Source organism: Danio rerio, chromosome 2 (assembly GCF_052040795.2).
Source record: "Danio rerio strain M-AB ecotype USA chromosome 2, GRCz13ab, whole genome shotgun sequence".
Classification (NCBI taxonomy): Eukaryota; Metazoa; Chordata; class Actinopteri; order Cypriniformes; family Danionidae; genus Danio; species Danio rerio.
The window spans coordinates 8,063,798-8,085,915 of NC_141022.1; the positions used below are offsets into that span (position 1 = coordinate 8,063,798).

General features: G+C 35.7%; 2 protein-coding genes across 11 annotated transcripts in view; one reads left to right on the forward strand and one right to left on the reverse strand.

The window, feature by feature from the left end:
• The window catches only part of apoltp (apolipoprotein lipid transfer particle homolog), a 597,023-nt gene extending 595,063 nt beyond the window's left edge, over positions 1-1,960 (forward strand). For all 10 annotated transcript variants that reach the window (XM_087240371.1, XM_087240372.1, XM_087240368.1 and 7 more), the window contains one exon: positions 1,679-1,960. In XM_087240371.1, the coding sequence (XP_087096497.1) occupies positions 1,679-1,683 (5 nt within the window). In that variant the 3' untranslated portion in view covers positions 1,684-1,960. The remainder of the gene's footprint in view (positions 1-1,678) is intronic.
• Positions 1,961-12,783: 10,823 nt separating this feature from the next.
• On the reverse strand, positions 12,784-19,915 carry asip2b (agouti signaling protein, nonagouti homolog (mouse) 2b). The gene is given in 3 exon segments (NM_001271291.1): positions 12,784-13,247; positions 16,093-16,169; positions 19,708-19,915. Coding segments are annotated over 3 exon segments (411 nt in total). The 5' UTR covers positions 19,856-19,915; the 3' UTR covers positions 12,784-13,061.
• Between the last annotated feature and the right edge of the window lie 2,203 nt (positions 19,916-22,118).

Below are 22,118 nucleotides of genomic sequence, written 5' to 3' on the forward strand. Positions count from 1 at the left end.
CAGGGATGATGGAGGCGAAGACCCAGAGACAGCATTGTTGCATCACTGCTATCACTTCTCTTTTGAAATTGTCATAAAACTGAAGCTAAGTGGATCCTTTTTTCTTCTATTAGCACATACATCCAATTGAAATGGTTTCTGGAATGATAAAAAAGTAGGGTGGTGCATGATTTTTGTCTTTTTGGAGCCAATTAGATTGTTGGAAGATGGGCATTGTGTATACAATGGAGGAAGATTTGAATTCCAGTCTGTACTCTGTTGTGGAGGATTACAGTTCACTCCAATCACCATCAGCGCCCTCTAGTGCAGAATCTTTTAAGATGACTTAAAGCGTCACAACACACCAAAACACATTTTTTGAGCTGTTGACAGTCATATATGTGTCCCACACTGTTATAAACACTATTAAGACACATATATTTCACTAAAAAGTGAAAATTGGTTGTTTTTGCGTTATTTCGAGCAAATTCATACTTCCGGTTTGAAACAAATTTTTGGTGCTGCGTCATGGCCATAAGATCTTAGCATGTAGACTGGCTGTCTGTATCTGGGAGTGCCTTATTACGTCTCTGAGTGTGCTGCATTCATTCATGAGTAAGACTTGGTTCAAACCAATCAGTGCACTCTACTGTGTATGCTGTGCAACTTCATTAATATGCATGATAGCTTCAAAGACTGTTTTTTACCTGAAACAGTGTTCAGACGGCAGAGAGACGCCACGTTTGGAGACATGGGTCGTCAGTGTTGCTTTTATAATGTGCTGCAATGAAGGTTTTGTTTTTATTTTCCATCTATGAGAGAGCAACTGGACTCACATGTGGATCAGCGCACGCGACACGCTGCAGAAATACATATGTACGGAACATTTATTTACTCTGTGAAGTTTATTTATAAACTAATTTCAAGAAGATCACGTGCTTATGATTGCTTGCAGCCGGCCCTGCATTATTCAATTTATGATTCACCAATCAGATGATTCCTAAGCCGCCATAAGTACCCCAAGTTCCATATGACAGCCATCTTCGTTTTGAAGAATGCCCCCTTCCACCCCTACTCCTCCTTCTTTCCTAAATGGGTGGCACGGTGGCCCATGGGTTAGCACTGTTGCCTCACAGCAAGAACATCCCTGGTCCTAGTCCTTACCAAGCTAGCTTACCAAGCTAGATATGTAAAAACACCCTGCTGAAAAATGTTTCATGGCCCTTTAAGACACAGGTGTCAAACCTAGGGGGCTGAAGCTCTGCACAGTTTAGTTCCAACCCTAATTAAACACACCTGACCGTACTAAGTCCTTCATTCTTGTTTGAAACCTACAGGTAAGTGTTTGAGCAGGTTTACAGCTAAACAATGCTGGGCCGCGGCCCTTTAGAAAAAAAGTTTGACACTCCTGCCTTAAGATGACGAGTATGAAAAGGTACAAATGAGACGTGCTCTTATAGCCCCGCCCTAAAAGCATTGCATGTGACCAATAGGGAAGAATAGTCATTTCAAGGAAGAAGGGAATGTTATGGTGTTTGATTAAAAATTATGATGGCAAAAATAATTTTGACCAAAAAAGCAAGAATCTCTGAAGTGAGAATCTGAGGACTTTTGCTGTTTAATAATAACACAGAGCCATCATATAGTGTTACATATGCTTTCTAAACAATATTCAGAATTGTTTCTGCTTTCATTTCAGTGTAAGAGTGGCGTCCACTGCAGTGATGCTGGGATTTCAGCCGAAGATGTGGTGTCAGCTGACCTGTTTGAATATTAACAAGGACATGTACATAATCATTGTCATCATAACGTCATATTTGCAAAGAGTTTTCACAGCACGCAGCATTTCATGTCGACAATAATTTAGACCCCCCTCCCCCCAATTAATACACATTGAATTCATTATTTTTAAATGTATTGTAAAGATATGGAATTATTGTTTTAACATGGCACATTTAATAAACATTGATAATCATGACAATACATGCGTCTTCGAAATTTTTTTACACAAGTGTATGTTGTTCATTTTAATAATGCAGTACCTCATTAATGTAACTGTACCAGTAAACATGACTATTGAAGAATTATTTGCCAAATTCATTGCAATCCGCTTGTTAAGTGGTGACGTGTTGGTGACGTTTGTAATACTGTTTTATGGGTCCAAGCCGCCACTCATTTGAGTTGGAAAATGTCTTTTCCTGCATTTATTCTGCTTCAGGAGTCAGTCTATTGATTGTAAACAACACAACAAACAATGCAATAAACAGTTTTGAAGAAAAATTAGCTGTCATTGAACCTGAGAAAAACTTAAGACAATAATCATAATGATGAAGTCTCCATGCTATGACATATCTTTATTAGTAAAATTCGGCTGTATTATTTGTGTCCAATTAAAAAAAAAATGCTCGGAGAAATGTTATATTTATTGTCCCCCCCTACTGTTAAATCAGATTTACGCCCATGCTTTCCGGTAATGCCGAGTTCAGACTGCATGATTTTCAAAGTAGTCGTGTCACAGATGTTTTCACACTGCATGACTATCTGGGCTAGCGTTTCGTCGCTGCTTTGTTTACACTGCAAGATGGATCAGCGACAGGGACATTCACATTGCATGACTTTACTATAGGAAGAATCGCCGACAACTTCGTCCAAACTACGTCTCACAGCCAAAAACACGTAGTATATCTTTTGTTATTAACCACATAATGAGAAAGAAGCCTTTAATGGGGTTACAGATGTACATGTTTGCTCACCTGGGTTTAAAGGGAATTAGCCATTTCTCCTCAACGTTGATAATAAACTAATTTCTTTCTGTATGAAACGTCAAACAGACACAGTTGCTCCAGAGTCCTGTCAAACCAAATTTTGTGGGTCCAAATAAACCGAAAAAGAGCTTTTAACTTCTCCCCCAGCCTCCCGCTGGCCTGCAGCAGGTATACACACACGCACACACAAGTGAAAGCTGCTCTCTCATTGGCTGTAGGCGATCGCTGATGTTATTTTTAGTCAAAACTCAATTCACACGGCATGATTTGAATCGCCGACAGCTCCAGATATTTAGCATGCCAAATATCTCACAGGCATCGGCGACTCATCTGCGATTCTCTCAGATCGCGTCTTTGAAAGTTCATACTGTGTGATTGTCACTCACGTGCACGAGCACCGATTTGCCTGTGATTTCAGGCATTTGTCGGCGATTTCTCAAAACCTTTCGGCGAGCCAAAATCGGGGCTAAAATCACGCAGTCTGAACTAGGCATAAGGTGAAATATGCACTATTCCTGCACTGGTCTTGATTTCCCGCCAATAAATGCTTCATAGACCTTCATGTATTAAACTGATGGTATCTACACACACATCGTCTGCATATGTGGGAGACGTTTGGCTTGTGTTCTCCTCTTACTCCTCAGAGCAGGACACATGACAGCTTTTCCAGACATGATGAATGGAAGTAATGTTCTGTTACTCGGCGCGATCTTGTGAGGATCATGCCTGATCAGAGGCCTGTCAAATCACTGTAAAGTGCTCTCCATTTACAGATATTTACGACACCCCAGACGTCGAATTCGTGGACCAGTGTTGTCATCCTGCGGATAATTCATGTGAAATGTTATTTTTAAATATTATGAAGTTTGTAGAGGGGTCAGGAACGGGTGGTTGTAAATAATCACAGCTCTTATTCTGGAAGGTTCAAAAAAAGTTCATGAAACACTGGTAGATGGAAAGCGAATAACCAGGGGCTCTGCAGGTTTTATTTCATTCATTTTCTTTTCGGCTTAGTCCCTTTATTAATCTAGGGTCGCGACAGCGGAATGAATTGACAGTTTATCCAACATATGTTTTTTACGCAGCAAATTCCCTTCCAGCTGCAACCCAGCACTGGAAAACACCCATACACACTCTTTCACACACATCTACTACAGCCAATTTAGCTTAACTTAACTACATTTTTGATTAAATATATGTAATCTTTACTCCATTACATTTGAACAGACGCGTATTGTTACTCATTACATTGTGATTGGCTGCGTCCGAAACCGCCTACTACTCAGTAGGTACCGCATTTGAATTTAAACGTACAACTCGGCCGTTAGAAAAGTACGTTCTATACAGTATGAATTTGAAAAGTATGAATGGAATTCGGACGTACTACATCCGCCATTTTGTCATGGTCACGTGACCTACCTGCGTCAGTTGCGTCGCCTCACTTCCATTCATGAATTCTCTCACGGGGCATTATGGGATAGCGCAGCGTGCATGGGATGCGCACTTCAGAATCTCGCCGGAAGTAGTAAGTCATCCGGGACTTCTCGCCTAATGATTTTCGAATTCTATGAATTCGGACATACTACTCGGCTCGCATACTGATTTTAGCGTACTAAATAGTATGGAAGTATGCGGTTTCGGACGCAGCCCCTGTCTTTGGACTGTGCGGAAAACCAGAGCACCTGGAGGAAACCCACGCGAACACATGGTTAACATGCAACTCCACACAAGAAATGCCAACTGACCCAGCTGGGACTCGAACTAGCAACCTTCTTGCTGTGAGGCAATCGTGCTACTCACTTCGCCACAGTGAGGCCCCTATAGAATAGTCAATTAAAATAACTCATTTTAAGTAATACACTGTAGAAAATACTCTGTATATTTTTCAGAAACTGCTAATCTACCGAGATTTTCACGCACAACCATCTCCAAATAAGAGAAAATATCAAGTGAGCGGGAGTTCTGTTGGCACAAACGCCTTGTTGATCAGGGTTGCAAGCGTCACGCAATTCACAGTATTCTCATGCTCTCACGTCTCACATCCATTTTCTCATGCAGAAAAAGTTATTTCCGTAAAATATTTATTTTCTGTTATAATAAAGACGGTTTTAAAGACTTTTATCGTTATATAAAGATGTTATTCTCTATGTGCAACCGATCCAACACTGGTGAAAACAATGTAATCAAAAACTAACTGCGTGCAGAAATGTACCTGCTCGCCTCTTGCATTGCTCCTGCTTGACGCTGCCGTGCTGCTCGCGTTCCCGCTCCTGGTATGAATGCCGGTTGTGAACATGCATGCCGAAAAAAAATCCGTGCTGCTCACTCACCGAGCAGAAATGCATCCCTGCAGTAAAATGCACCCCTTTTATAGACTTTCATTGGGATTTTCAGTCTACATAAAAACCAAAGGCCAAAATTCATTAACGTAATATGATTATAATCTTCATGGATAAAGCAAAAACAAAAAGTGAAATGCATTTTAAAATGCACTAGGTTTACAAATAAATGTAAAAAAAAAAATCTGTAGTCTTCTGTGAGGGCAGAGTTCACTCTCATTAGTGTCATAATTGCTGTTATTAAAAAATATCAATTAAAGTTAATAGGTGCACATTTCAGAGGGGCTGCATTTTAGGCAGGGGTAACAGCCTTTAATGTACAGATGTCGGCACACTGAGTTTTGGAAGTCGACAAAACTAAATTTTAAATAATATGATGATCTTATTTTGATTAGCTCATAATAATTTGTTCTATTAAGCAGAAAGGAGGGATGAAATCAGCGAGTTTAGACTTAATAAACCCTAATTCTCAACCATGAGTTGGATCTAAAACAACACAAAACAGATAATTCTATAAAACATATTTTTTTGTGTTCTACAATTGTCTATAAAATTTTATTCTAATGAAATTAATATTCATTCATTAATTTTCCTTCAGCTTAGTCTCTATTTCAGAGGGATATTTATTTAGAATAATTGCATAATAGTAATAATACTCTAACTTGTATTAAATATTTCATAAAAAGTATTTATTAAAATAATATATTTATCATTTGTATATATTTATAAATGTATGGGGGTGTGGTTTGATGTGGGCGGGGCTTGGGGATATGGGCGGGACTTAAATTCTCACTCCAAGCTAAAACCAAAAGTTAGCAGCCCTGTTGTTGATGTCAGAGGTCAGAGGGGAATGGCCAGACTGGTTCCAGCTGACAGAAAGGCAAGAGTAACTCAAATAACCACTCGTCACAACCGAGGTATGCAGAAGAGCATCTTTGAACGAACAACCTTTAAACCCTGAAGCAGATGGGCTACAGCAGCGGAAAACCACACTGGGTGCCACTCTTGTCAGCTAAGAACGTTAAACTGAGACTACAATACACAGGCTCACCAAAATTGAACAAAAGAAGATTGGAAAAATGTTGCCTGGTATAATGACTCTTGATTTCTGCTGTGACATTCGAATGGTAGGGTCAGAATTTGGGTCAACAACACGAAAGCATGCATCCATCCTGCCTTGTATCACCTGTTCATGCTGGTGGTGTAATGGTGTGGGGGATATTTACCCTATTTGCCCTAGTGCCAACTGAGCATCATGTCAATGCCACAGCCTGCCTGAGTATTGCTTATGACCATGTCCATCCCTTTATGACCACAGTGCACCCATCTCTGATGGCTACTTCCAGCAGGATAACGCGCCATGCCATAAAGTGCAAATCATCTCAGACTGGTTTCTTGAACATGACAATGAGATCACTGTACTCTTACACTCCTACAAATGGCCTACACAGTCACAAGATCTCAATCCAATAGAGCACCTTTGGGATGTGGTGGAATGGGAGATTCTCATCATGGATGTGCAGCTGACAAATCTGCAGCAATCATGTCAATGATGTCAATCACGTAGCTTGTTGAATCTATGCCACGAAGGATTAAGGCAGTTCTGAAGGGAAAATGGGGTCCAACCCGGTACTAGTAATGTGTACCTAATAAAGTGGCCGGTGAGTGTATAACTGAAGCCTCATCATAAAGATCCTAAGCGAGAACAGAAGGAACACTTTATGCAATGCATGAACCCATCATTATAAAATCATTGGTAGTGTACACATGAGTTAACATCAAGTCTGTAGCACACACATACTTCTTATGCAAGTCAATATACGGATAATATGTTTCCCCAGGCAAATTTTACTATTTCCAGTCCACTTCAGTCTTAATAACTTACTTCTGTATACATGTCCGTGGGACTTAGTGTCAAAGTAGGCTGCAGGTCTGGACACATTGCCCCAGAGAGCTTTTCTTGCTCCAATAGGTTTATGCCTTATTTTTTGTACATTTCATGTGAATTTATTGTAAATGCAGTTAATGGTTGGGAAGATTGCTTTTTTTAATATATATATATATATATATATATATATATATATATATATATATATATATATATATATATATATATATATATATATATATATATATAATTATGTTTAGTGGATTTTCACAATAATACAGACATAACAATATATCTTTAAAAGACAAGAAATATATTAACACAAAACACAAAACAATGGAGAGAAAAAAGAAGCTCAGATTATTTATAAGGCAGAAATCAGAAAAGGGCTAAAAACAGATTATTTTTCTAATAATAATATAGTTCGTTACAATATTCACTTTAGCAGGATAGGGCAAAAACTAGGTTCCAAATAATCCAAATATGGAGTTAAAAAAAAAAATCTTTTTTTTTTTTGTGTAAAACATAGATGTTTCAGGGGGATAAACTTAAAAATTATCTTGTGCCGACCTTTAAGTGATGGAGATTTTTAACTAATCCAGTTAAGTAAAATATTGTTTTCTGGCGGTAAAGGTTAATATATTATACAATTTGTTATTATCTGATGAAAAAATTCATCCATTAGGTATACCCAAAATCATTTAAACTGGGTCAAAATCCAGCTTCTTCTTATCTGCTCTCACTTCTGCAGATCTATGTGCCCTCCAGAAACTTGCGTTCTGTGAATGAATGTCGCCTCGTGGTTCCATCCCAAAGAGGGAAGAAATCACTTTCCCGAACTCTCGCATTCAATCTGCCCAGTTGGTGGAATGAACTCCCTAACTGCATCAAAACAGCAGAGTCACTCGCTGTCTTCAAGAAACTACTAAAAACTCAACTATTTAGTCTCCACTTCACTTGCTAATCTGCAATTGCCTCTCTGGCTCCACCGCTAACTGTACTACAGAAAAAAAAAATTACTAATGTTTTACTTCTTACACTTTACATACCTGAAACTTGCCTACAGCACTTATTCATTGTTGCTCTTATAGTTGTGTAAATTGCTTCCTTGTCCTCATTTGTAAGTCGCTTTGGATAAAAGCGTCTGCTAAATGTAAATGTAAATGTAAACTTGCACTTCTGTGATGGCACCATAAATGCTGAAAAGTACACAGAGATTTTGGAGCACAATATGCTGCCTTCTTTACAGGACACCCATTCATATTTCAACAAGACAAAGCAAAACCGCAATCTGAACACATTACAATGTCCTGGCTGTTGAGGAAGAGGATACATGTACTTGACTGGCCTGCCTGCAGTCCCGACCTGTCTCCAAAAAAAATTAAAAATTTGTTAAACATTTTAAAGCAAAAAAAAAAACAAAAAACAACAAAGACCCTATACTGTTACTCACCTTAAAACTTGTTTGCAGTATGAATGGGACACAATTACACTTGAAACACTTCATCTTCAGTCCCTAAACACCCTTTAAGTGTTGTTTAAAGTAATGGAAACATTAAAAAGTGGTAAATGTGTTACTGTTCCAACTTTTTTTATTTTATTTTTATTTACATGTGTTGCAAGAACCAAAATTGGAATTAGCATTAAAAAAAAAAAAACACAAACTAAAAACTATATAAATCATCAGGAACACATTAAATAATGTGTTGTTGTGTTGTGTGCAATGGAATACAAGTCAAAGTAAATTTAGAAATTACTTTTTTTATTTAGATTTTTTTTTATTTTCCCATACTGTCCTAGCTCATTTTGATTTGGGGTTGTAATTAATATTATTGCTTTATTTATTTTTTTAGTTTAATGCTCTTTTGCCACTAAAAATAATGAAAAACTCATTATTGACACAATAATGCCAATGCCGTCAATTAATAAAAAGATATAATTATTATGAGAATATTTTGTAGATATGATCTGGCAAGAATGTGAAAATGTAACTATTTAACATCTGGAGTAGGCATGGCAAAAGTTTCATATGGTATGATATCCTTAGATAAAAATATCACGGATTCATGGTATTGTGATTACTGCTCTACAATATGTTCTTTTAAAATGTCTGGGTAAAAAAAAAAAAAAAACCCTTTTACCGCTTTGAACACAATATACTTTATTTTAGGAAACATTCATAATATTTTGGAACAGTAAACATGTCAGGCTAAATAATTCAAATAAATCATTGACTTCTGCTGTTTTCATTTGTTTGAAAAACACAATAAGCCTTTAAATGTCACTTTAAGCTGTATAGAAGTGTCTTGAAGAATATCTAGTCAAATATTATTTACTGTCATCATGGCAAAGATGAAGTAAGTTATTAGAAATGAATTAATAAAACTGTTATGTTTAGAAATGTGTTGAAAAAAAATCTCTCCGTTAAACAGAAATTGGGGAAAAAAATAAACAAAGGGGCTAATAATTCAGGGGTGCTATTAGTTCTGACTACAACTGTACCTTAGAAATGCTATAACAAAACATTTTTGGGGTTTTAAAACCTTGACTTTTCCTAAGTGTGGTAAACCTTGAAACCGGTTTTCGTCCCTGGAGTGTGTCACCAGTTAACATGGTCACCAGTTAAACTGTAACACCAGCTTCATGCAGCAGGCCTCAGAACAGAGAACGTCACATGCTAGCAGTCAAAAATGACATAAACACTAACCCTTCAGAAAATCCTGGTCCAGTCTAGATGTCAGTTTGAATATTAAAAGGTCACACAGAAAAACAAAATAGAGGGAGGTTTGATTGGTACTAACTAATCTTATTAGTATTTCGAGCTGAAACTTCACTGTCCATTCTGGGGACACCAAAGATTTATTTGACACCTTATGAAAAGGGGCTTGATGTGTCCCCTTTAATTCAAACTCACTGACACCACTTTGTTCTTGCTTGAGGTGAACTTTGCCTGTATGGTGGGTAGATTTACTGATTTGAACTACTGCCTTGAACTTGAGAGCGCAGGTATGCGTGACCGATCTCCGACAGGTTCACCTATGAGACCATATAGGTCAGTGTGCGACCGGTTAACCCAGGAGACAATTGAGGCCATTTTTTTTCATCTCATTCTCTTAAATACAGCACGTCTACGAGTTATATGCAAACAGACGCCCTTTCATTGTTATTGCTTTGTAACTCTTTCCCATGTGTTTTTGTTTTAGGGTTGGTAAAAATAAAACAATTATGTGGCATAGTTATTTAAACCCGTTTGGCACCAAACAAATAAAATCATGACTTTTTTCTTTTTTTATTTATTTTTTTTTTAGAGCTTCATTGAAGAAAGTTCTCATAAAGCAGTTCTAAATGTTTTTATTACAAATAAATCTGTTGAGAGGACATTGAACGCTTTTGTTTGTTTATGTTTAGTAATAATATTCGGTCAATATGACCTGACAATGGATAGAAATATATAATACTAGAGGTTTTTCCATTCACACTTATGCATTTGCTTGACATCCACACGAACGTTGTTTTGTGTAGAAAGTGAAAACATGGAGAGGTTACAGTAGAGTCATCACAGTAGAAACAAGCATCTCAAATCGTACTAGTAAAAGATCACAGTATGAGAAAAACATCAGATTCACATTTACTGCACATTTTTAAGCATCTCTACACAGGTCTACTTTACTGTAGATATGCTCCTCGCTTTACAAGGTTTGAAAAATATCGAGAGTAATAACAAAACCTAAACTTTGCCAGCGTGAATCCTACAAGAGTTCACTTTAATAACATCTCCAGCTGGCAAAGGAGTCACAATAGTGTCATGGTGCACAGAGAGAGCGAATAACTCGAGTCGTATGGAAGTTCACATCGATTGTACACAGTTAAATGTCATGTATGATCCATGTCATGCTACATTGCAGTATTAGAGTGTGCAAACATGGAGGTAAATTCTGCTGCTGCAGAGTGGCGTGTACGATACATTGCAGTGGTTCTCTTATGGAGGTTCTGAAAGTATTTCTCAATAAAATGCTACTGTAGTACTTTATAATACGGTTTTAATTAATGTTAGTTAATGTTAATGTTATCAAATGGATGCTAATTGTGAAATGTTTTTATTTTTAAATATTTAATTTACAAATCTAACAGCAATGATGATGTTGATTTTCACAGCCTAAACCTCCAACGCAATCTCACAGCAATTCGTAACTTTTAGATTTAGTGGCTAATTTGTATGAATTCATACAATCTAATTTGTACTATTTAGTACGATTTGCTCATCACCCAAAGACGGTTGGGTTTAGGGGTGGGGTTGGGTGCCACTTCTCCTTTTTAAAATCGAACATTTTCATACGACTCAACTCTTACAAATTAGCCACCAAACTGACAAAACGTAACCTCGTGAGATCAGGCTGGAATCTTCAACTGCTACTTATTTCAATCATTCATTCATTCATTCATTTTCTTGTCGGCTTAGTCCCTTTATTAATCCGGGGTCGCTACAGCGGAATGAACCGAAAACTTATCCAGCAAGTTTTTACGCAGCAGATGCCCTTCCAGCCGCAACCCATCTCTGGGAAACATCCACACACACACACTCATACACTACGGACAATTTAGCCTACCCAATTCACTTGTACCGCATGTCTTTGGACTGTGGGGGAAACCGGAGCACCCGGAGGAAACCCACGCGAAGGCAAGGAGAACATGCAAACTCCACACAGAAACGCCAACTGAGCTGAGGTTCGAACCAGCGACCTTCTTGCTGAGGCGATAGCACTACCTACTGCGCCACTGCCTCGCCTTATTTCAATCAGTAAATGCTAAAATACTTGGCTAATTCATATGAAAACTATGATTTTTAAAGGAGTCATACCTCCAAATGCCACCCCAAATCCTACCCCTTATTGGGAGGTGAGCAAATCATACTAAAATGTACAAATGAGATCATACAAATTAACCAAAACTATGAATTGCTGTGAGATTGTGTTTGGTAATACACATCAAACGTAGGCGTTCTACATGATTTACCACATACAAAGTAGGTTTGTTAATACAATTGAATGTATTTAGGTTAAGAAAGTGATCTGTTTTGTTTATGTTCATAATAACGGTTTTAATGTGGGTAATGTTTAATTAATGTGGTTTTTTTTTTTATATCAAACGTTACTGTTATCGTCTGTGTACACCATACCTGCCAACACTCCCGTTTTTCCCAGGAGTCCCCCTCCCGCCGCCCAAGTTCAACTTGGAACTTTTAGAAATCATTCTTCATTCAGCATTTTGCCACAAATTAATATTGGTTCAAGCTAATCAGCTTAGACAGCTGTTGTCAGATATCAAAAATAGTTGATATTCTTAACCTTTATGGTAACACAACAAGCATCTGTTAGTTTAAATGCACAATTATAAAAAATGTTTGTTGTCAGGTAAAGTTATGTCAACTTTTAAATTTGAGTAATGCATTAGTACAAGCTGGAATTAACATTAACTCGAGTTTTTCCCAAAGGAACCTTGATGGAATGTGTTACCAGACTAACAGTGACATACAACTGAAGTCAAAACTTTCAGCTCTCCTGTGACTTTTCTTTTTCAGATATTTTCCAAATGTTGTTTAACAGAGCAAGGAATTTTCCACAGTATTTCCTATAATATTTTTTCTTCTTGAGAAAGTCTTATTTGAATTATATTGGCTAAAATAAAAGCAGTTTTTAGATAAACCCTAAAAATTAACCCTAAAAAAGGCTCAACGTTATTGGCCTCCTTAAGAAATATTACTTTTTGAATGTCTACAGATCAAAACACTGTTATATAATGATTCTAAGCCTTGTAATGTCACTCAAAGCTTGCAGCTATGTGCTGTCATTATGGCAATGATAAAAGTTGAATTATAAATTAGTTATTGAAAGTATTGTTTAGAAACGTGTTTCCGATACACAGAAATTGGGGGGAAAATATACAGAGGAGCTAATAATTCTGATTTCAACTGTATGTGTAAAACTATTTTTGTTGTTGCAAGATAAAGCACATTTATTGCGCAATCAACGCTGAAGTAAAAGCAGCTGAGAACCACCAATAAGTAAGTATACGTGTGCGTGTTTGAGGCGATTAGGTCTTCTTGGGGCAAAGGTGTCCCAGTCTCCAGCAGTGGCAGATGGTGTTGAAGAGCCGGCAGTGGCAGGAAGCACATGGATCGCAGCAGGGAGTGAGCGAAGAGCAGCTCTCCGTCAGACCGGCACAGCGGCGCGCTGGAGTCTGGGCTGGGGAAACCGCCTCGGGCCTGGGCTTAGGTCTCTGGAGGACACATAGTTTCACAAGAAACGAATAAACTGAGAGAAGAACTGCTAATGCATTTGTATTAACTCAAGCATTTTAATGTAGAAAGGATCAACTCCACTTCCAAGAAGGAATTTTACACTGCTGCTCTTGCACGTTTAATGCGTTTCTAGCTGCGAATTGGGAATATCGCATAAACAACCTTGGAAAAAAAAAACAGCAAGATGCACTTAAACTTTTTTAAAACTTTTTATTTATAACAAAAAACTGCACATAAACTTCAATGGAAACGCATTTGCTGAATAAATTCCAACAGGCACATCAAAAAAAGTCATGAGATTTGGTTTTAACAGATCACGTGTTAACAAAAATGGCGGAAAGTTACAGGTACAGTATGTTTGGGTGGACGATGACGTGCGAATATTTTTAAATGTTATATACAACAAAAAAAAGGGACGAGCATCCCAGATGGAAAACATCAGAGGAACAAGCAAATCTTCCTAGATATGCGATCGGCGATGATTGTAAAAGGATATAACTACGATATGATACATCTACATGTTCTAAGACGCTAGTAAGTTATTATACTGTATATAAAAAATGCCTTCTCCTAACGCAGCAACTTTCATTTTTCTTTTGATATTTGGCGCAAGTTCATCAGAAAGTGACGATTTTGTTCTCCTGCACTCGTTAAATGGAAACGGTGCTTTATTTGCAAATGTTTTAAGCGATATTCCAGTTTTGCGCATGAATAGAATTTACATCTTAAGATAGAAACATGGCTAATGTTGCGTTTGTTTTGTAAGGATCCTTGTTTTTGCCTTAAATAGCAAGGGTGTGAAGAGGAACAGCATTAAAAATCCTGGAGGGAAACGCCAAGATGTGCTTAAAACATTGAGTAGGATAAACTTTTTATCGAATTACAAAAAATGCACAAACTACGATGGAAACGCAATTACTAAATGAATTCCAACAGACGCATCAAAAAAGTCATGTGATTTGGTTTTAATGAAACATGTGATAACAAAAATGGTAGAAAGTAACAGGTACTGTATGTTTGGGTGGACGACGAGGTGCAAATACTTTTAATTGGTATATACAAGAAAGAAGTGACGAGCATCCTTGATGGAAAACATCATCGAAACGCGCAAATCTTCCAAGAAGTGTGAGCGGAGATGATTCTGAAAGGATGTAACAATGATATGAATTGTCTACATGTTCTAAGATGCAAGTAAGTTATTATATATAAAATATTATAAGTAATAATAATAGTAATAATAGTAATAGTAAGTAATTATATAATTATAATTACAATATAATTGTATAAGTAAAAGTAAAAGTATAGTTATTATATATGAAAAATGCCTTCTCCTAACGCAGCAACTTCTATTTTTATTTTATATTAGGCGCAAGTTCATCAGGAAGTGACGATTTTGTTCTCTTGGACTCGTTGGATGGAAACGCTGCTTTATTCGCAAATGTTTTATGTGATATTCCAGTTTTGCACATAAATTTAATTCCTATCTTTAGATAGAAACATGGCTTATGTTGCATTTGTTTTGTTAGCGTCCTCATTTTTGTCCTAAATGTTACGGGTGTGAAAAAGAACAGCATTAAAAAAAAAACCTGGAGGGAAACGCCAAGCTGCGCATAAACAAATTGAGTAGGATAAACAATTTATCCAATAACAAAAACAGCACATAGACTACGATAGAAACGCAATTACTAAATAAATTCCAACAGGCGCATCAAAAAAGTCATGAGATTTTGTTTTAACAAATCATGTGATAACAAAAATGGTGGACAGTAACAGGTACTGTATGTTTGGGTGGACGATGAGGTGCGAACATTTTTAAATGTTATATACAAGACAGAAGTGACGAGCATCCTTGATTCCAAGAAGTGTGAGCCGAGATGATTCTAAAAGGATATAACTATGGTATCAAATGTCTACGTGTTCTAAGACACAAGTTATTATATATGAAAAATGCCTTCTCTTGTCAAAGCAACTTATTTATTTTCTTTTGATATTCGCCGCAAGTTCATCAGGAAGTGACGATTTTTTTCTCATGGACTCATTGGATGGAAACGCTGCTTTATACTCAAATGTTTTATGTGATATTCCAGTTTTGCGCATAAATTTAATTCACATCTTTAGATGGAACAATGGCTAATGTTGTGTTTGTTTTGTTAGCGTCCTCAATTTTGCCCTAAATAGCAAGTGTGTGATGAGGAACAGCATAAAAAATCCTGAATGGAAACGCCAAGATGTGCATAATAATAATTAAGTAGGATAAACTTTTTCCATTACAAAAAATGCACATAAACCATAATGGAAACTCATTTACTTAGTATTATATAGTATAGTATGGAATTAGTAAATTCCAACAGGCGCATCAAAAAAAGTCATGTGATTTGGTTTTAACGAAACATGTGATAACAAAAACGGTATGTTTGGGTGGACGATGAAGTGCAAACATTTTTAAATGATATATGCACGAAAGAAGTGATGGCTACCCTTGATAGAAAACATCAATCTTCTAAGAAGTGCGAGCGGAGATGATTCTAAAATGATATAACTATGATATGAATTGTCAACGTGTTCTAAGATGCAAGTAAGTTATTATATATGAAAAATGCCTTCTCTTATCAAAGCAACTTCCATCTTTCTTTTGATATTTGGCGCAAGTTCACCAGGAAGTGTCGATTTTGTTCTCTTGGACTCGTTGAATGGAAACGGTGCTTTATTCTCAAATGTTTTATGCGATATTCCAGTTTTGAGCATAAATTTAAGTCACATCTTTAGATAAAAACATGGCTAATGTTGTCCTAAATAGCAAGTGTGTGATGTGGAACAGCGTACCGCCCCATGATGTCTCTGCTGAGACAGGTAGCGAGTTCTGGCGAAGAGTCTCTTTGGTTTCTCCTGATTCCACACTCCTGTTTGCAAACACACACACACACACACACACACACACACACAGATGCAGTGAGTTAAGACTTTGAACACATAATATACAGTTGTGCATCGGACTTTTCATTTGATCATTTCCCAGAACGCCAGGTGGCACTTGAAAGAGACGGCAGATATCTTCTCTTCAGTCGGTTCACATGAGAATAATGAGTCTTTCACTGGAGCTGTTGAGTGCAGGCTAGTCAATGGCGAGACTGTGCGTGGAGAAATGCGAAAAGAAAATCGCTTTGCTTCTGAAGCTCATTAGTGACGTTGACAGAAGCTGCAAAATCTCTGAGAAGAATAGCAGCCTTTGTGATTTTCTACGACACTATTTTGATGTGTGAAAACCAAAACATTATCAGGTGGTCGTAGTCAATGATTTAATACGGAGTGAGAAACGAAGCATCATCAGATAACAATTCATCAGTGGATGTCCAAACAGGTGTTTTGTCAAGGGAAACGCACATGCACATGCACACACAGTGGGTTTTCGTGTTTAATAGGGACTTTCCTTTGACAAAAGGATTTGTGTATTATACAGTTGTGTGTTGTGTTGTATGTTGTGTATTCTATTCCCTCTACCCCTTCACATAAATAATCAGTCAGAAGTTCAAAAAACTTCATTCTGGATGATTTAAGATCCATACTCTTTAACAAAAACAACAACAACAACAATAAAAGTCCCCACAAGGTCACAAATGTCTGATGTTGCTATCCTTGAGAGGACATTTGGTCCCCACAATATACTAAAAACCAGAACCACACATACACATATTTAATTAATGAAAATAAACAATAATTTTAATACATTTTACTATTTTGATGCAATTTTAAATAAGGACAGTACAGTTTTAATTTTCTAACATACACCTAGCTCTAAAAGAAACTGCTTTACAATATATATATATATATATATATATATATATATATATATATATATATATATATATATATATATATATATATATATACACTCATTCTGGATACTACACACATGCACACACATTTAAAACACTGCAAACCAGAACAGCCAAATACAGTGATTCTCAAAGTGGGGGTTGGGACCCCCTGGGGGGGTCGCGAGACAATGACTAGGGGTTGCTTAGTGATTTCCAAAACTTAAATAAATTTTAATAAACTATTTGAATTACCATATATTATTCATAACCCACAGAACATAGCTAATAGTTGCATTAAAGAAACAACAACAACAACATACAAATACAAATCATCCTTCAGCCTTTAATTTTTATATCAAAAAAGTAATTAAAATATTGAATGACTATAACAACATTATATAGATAATAGACTGTTGCATTTTGTGTTGTCAGTATGCTCATGTTTATTTAAGCCTATAGTTGTGTGTGCAACATTTGTATATTTACAGGATGACGACCTTGAAAAATGGGGGTCGCGAGTCACTGATATTGTTATTTTAGGGGTCGCGGGCATGAAAAGTTTGGGAATCCCTGGTCTAATAGATAGTAGACAAGCAGGTAACAATCTCAGACTGTGCACATCATTTAAAATCTGACTGAATATAGCAACATCACTTATTTAATGTAGCTTGGTTATTACTATAATATAATATAGAATCAAAAGCAGATATTTTAAAATGATTGTTAAAATTATGCGCATATACAACTATGTATATAGAGGCATAACTGTTTAAAATAAACAAATGTTTTAAATATTACATTATCAGTGTAAGCTGATGGTCAAATTAACACATTAAATACTGTTTTATAGAAAAATATCTACGTACTATAATATCATGTAAATACAAACAACTATATGCATTTCATACAGCAATTCTCATTTTAGCAAACTGAAAAAGGTTTTTGCTTATTTGTCAATATTCTAACTTTTAGAATGTCAATCACATAAAATTATTGGACTTTAACATTTAATTTACGATTTTTGTATGCTTACTAATAGTCTGTTAATACATACAGTACAAACATATATTATTTTATATACATTAACTCGTAAATATCTGGTTTTATGTTGCTGGTTAAATATATTTTTTAACATTTTAAGAGAAATTGTATTAAATTAAATGAACAAAAAATTCAATTCAACTACAGTATATATATATATATATATATATATATATATATATATATATATATATATATATATATATATATATATAGTGCTCAGCATATATGAGTACACCCCCACAAATCCCTCATTTAAATTAATATTTACTATAGGATGCTTTACAATATTATATTTGTGCATATTCATTAGTTTAAAAAATAAGTAGCCCAAATTTGTATGTTAGGGAAAAAAATTAAATAAAATTATCAAAAATCGCAAAATGATTTGCAAAGTGTTGCAAAAAAAATTGCAATAAAAAAAAAACAAAGTTCACTGAAAAAAGTGTTGCATGCAGAACTGTTGCAAACAATTTATTTGGGCTGAATTTAAACAAACAAATTAAGTTGAACATTATTAAACTTAATTTGTTTGTTTAAATTTAACACAAATAAATTGTTTGCAACAGTTCTGCATGCAACACTTTTTCAGTGATCTTTGTTTTTGTTTTTATTGCAATTTTTTGCAACATTTTGCATGAATTTAAATGCAGCATCTTTCCATTTCTAAAGCTGTTCTGGCTAATATTTTATTTCAAATATAAATATATGTTTAATAAACCAGTTTTGTTCAAATGCACCAACAGATATTGCCTATATTCACTGAGAAATGGATAAAAGTATTCATTTTCAAAATGTGCTGTACTCATTTATGCTGAGCACTATATACTGTACAGTTGAAATCAGAACTATTAGCCCCCCTTGTTTATTTTTCCCCTCAATTTCAGTTTAACGGAGAGAAGATTTTTTTCAACCCATTTCTAAACATAATAGTTTGAGTAAGTCATTTCTGATAACTACTTTATTTGATCTTTGCCATGATGACAGTAAATAATATTTGACTAGATCATTTTCAAGACACTTCTATACAGCCTGAAGTGCCATTTAAAGGCATAACTAGGTTTATTAGGTTAACTAGGTTAGGGTAATTAGCCAAGTTATTTTATCAATGGTTTGTTCAGTAGACTATCGAATAAAAAAATATTATTTAAAGGGCCTAATGAAATTTATGTATTAATGTATTTAGTCATTTTTTGCAATATATTGCATGAATTTAAATGATTTATCTTTCCATTTTTAATGATCTTCTGTGACTCAAATAACATATTAATAAATATATCTGTTTAATAAATCTGTCAACTCATCATATATATTTATAACTACAGTATATTTAGGCTGCTTCTTGTTTTCTGTTCATATTTTCAGTTATGATTCCATTTTGTAATTTAAGAAAATAATATAAATCAAGTTTCATTAAAAAAATACGAACTACTAGCTACATCTTCATAGATACAAGTAAAGGTATTGTATTCTGTGGTTTAAACGTTCACCACACAATACATTCTATTATATTTCCAATATCACAGATAACTGTATACTTTATATATGCACTAATATATTTTTAGTTACAATCTATTGTTACCTGTTGTAATAGCAGATCCTTGGTGCGCCACGTCGTTTTCATGCTTTTTGCGCGATTCTATCTTGCTGGCTTCGCATGTGATGGACTGAACTACTGTGAAGAACAAGCAGATGAAGAGCACAAATCCTTTCAGCACCGCCGTCGTCATTTTCCGACCTGATGGAGGGGAGTTTTTCTGAAGTGAGTCTCCTTATTCTGTCCTCTGATAGATAGATAGAGATCAACAAGTGAGATGGTTGGTAGAGCCCATTCTCCCCGTTTATAAAGGCAGAACAGATCTCATCCACGCCCACACGAGCAGTCCTCAATCAGCTCGAGGAGAAAACCAAGAGCCAAAGTCTCATCTCATCCATCACAGCGCTGAGAAACACGAGCTGCTGCCAATCAACACTCCGAATCGATCTACTATGGCGGAGAAACTGGCCGAATCACACCAAGGCAGCAGGGAACGTACTCAGAACTTTGACTGTACGTCCTGGCAATGTTCTTTCGGCGTGATGTGCACTGCAAACGTTCCTCCTGTACGGTTCACAGTACATTTCTCTCGACCATTCAGCTAGTTATTTATAATGTAAAGCATTTTAATGCTTTATAATATTCAGATTACATACACAGTATTAGTAGAATAGTAGGCTCGTGATAATACCAGTTAATAAATCAGTAAACTTTGGGGGAAAACAGTGTCTCGTCTATTATGGTAGGAAATTAGGGGCTGTCAGTCATCTGCACTCGAAATAAATATACTATGCTGTGAGATTTTAAATTACGGATTTTTTCAATTTACTTTTTGCTTTAGAATAGATTATAATACAACAATAATAACGTTATGAGCAAATGCTCTTTCAGTAACCTTCAAAAATATATTGTTCTCTCTATTCAGCTATAATGATTATTTTAGTTACTTTTTTGTTTCAGATTATTTAGATAACATTCAAAAATATTGCTTAATGGCAAAATGATTCATTACAATTTTCATAAACAAGAAAATAAATAATATGTGTCAGACTTTATTTTTAGGGTGTCCAAATTCATTAACTACTGAGTAACATCAAGTAATAGGGTACAGTTGAAGTCAGAATTACCCCCCCCCCCCACCCCCAAACTTCTGTTTAACAGAGAGATTTTATTCAACACATTTTAAACATAATAGTTTTAATAACTCATTTCTAATCACTGATTTATTTTATCTTTGCCATGATGACATTTCATAATATTTTACTACATATTTTTCAATAAACCTCTATACAGCTTAAAGTCACATTAAAAGACTTAACTAATTAGGTTAACTAGGCAGGTTAGGGTAATTAGGTAAGTTATTGTATAGTGATAATTTGTTTTGTAGACTATCAAAAAAATTGCTTAAATAATTTAGCTAATAAAAATAATAAAATAATAAAAATAAAAAGCTAATAATTGTGTCCCTAAAATGTTTTTATCCTAGCCGAAATAAAACAAATTAAAAAAAGCCTTTATCCAGAAGAAAAATAGTATTAGACATACTGTGAAAATGTCCTTGCTCTGTTAGACATCATTTCGGTAATATTTAAAAAAAAAATAAAATAAAATAAAAGAGGGGCTAATAATTCTGACTTCAACTATACGCAGAGCTAGTGTTTCCTCCCATTCCAATATACTTCTGGCGAACGGTTATTGTGATTTTTTTCAATTTTATACGGTTCCTTTCACAGCATCGATGTTGTAATGTGATTAAAATACAATCAGTTAAATAGACTTCGCATTCATTTAGTTGCTGAAGCCTAAACTAACATGTTTACTTGCACGTGCCTGTCAGGAACAGCAGGTTAGCACAGAAACGCCATTGGAAATACTGGAGTAAAATAAAAGTAAAGACTTTTAAGACATGGCGTGGAAACAATGTAATTTAATGCAGGGCTTCTCGTTCATTCTGAGACCAACTTTAAAGCGTATATCAATCAGGCAGTGGAGATCGTTGATTTTTAAAGAAAAATCAACAATCATATTAACTTAATCAATTTGTGTTGGGACAACATGAATGAATTGTGTGGTACCCTGCGTTTTTACAGTGTATTATTTTATATTCATTCATTCATTTTCCGTCGGCTTAGTCCAGGGGTGTCCAAACTCGGTCCTGGAGGGCCGTTGTCCTACATATTTTAGTTTCAACCCCAATTAAACACACCTGAACCAGCTAATCAAGCTCTTTCTGGGTACAATAAACTTCCAGGGAGGTGTGTTGAAGGAAGTTGGAGCTAAATTATGCAGGACACTGGCCCTCCGAATTTGGTTTAGTTCCTTTATTCATCAGGGGTCAGAATAAGCCATCAACTTATCCAGCATATGTTTTACATAGCGAATGCCCTTGCAGCTCCAACCCAGTACTAGGAAACACCCATACACTCTCGCATTCACACATTTACATCACGGCCAAT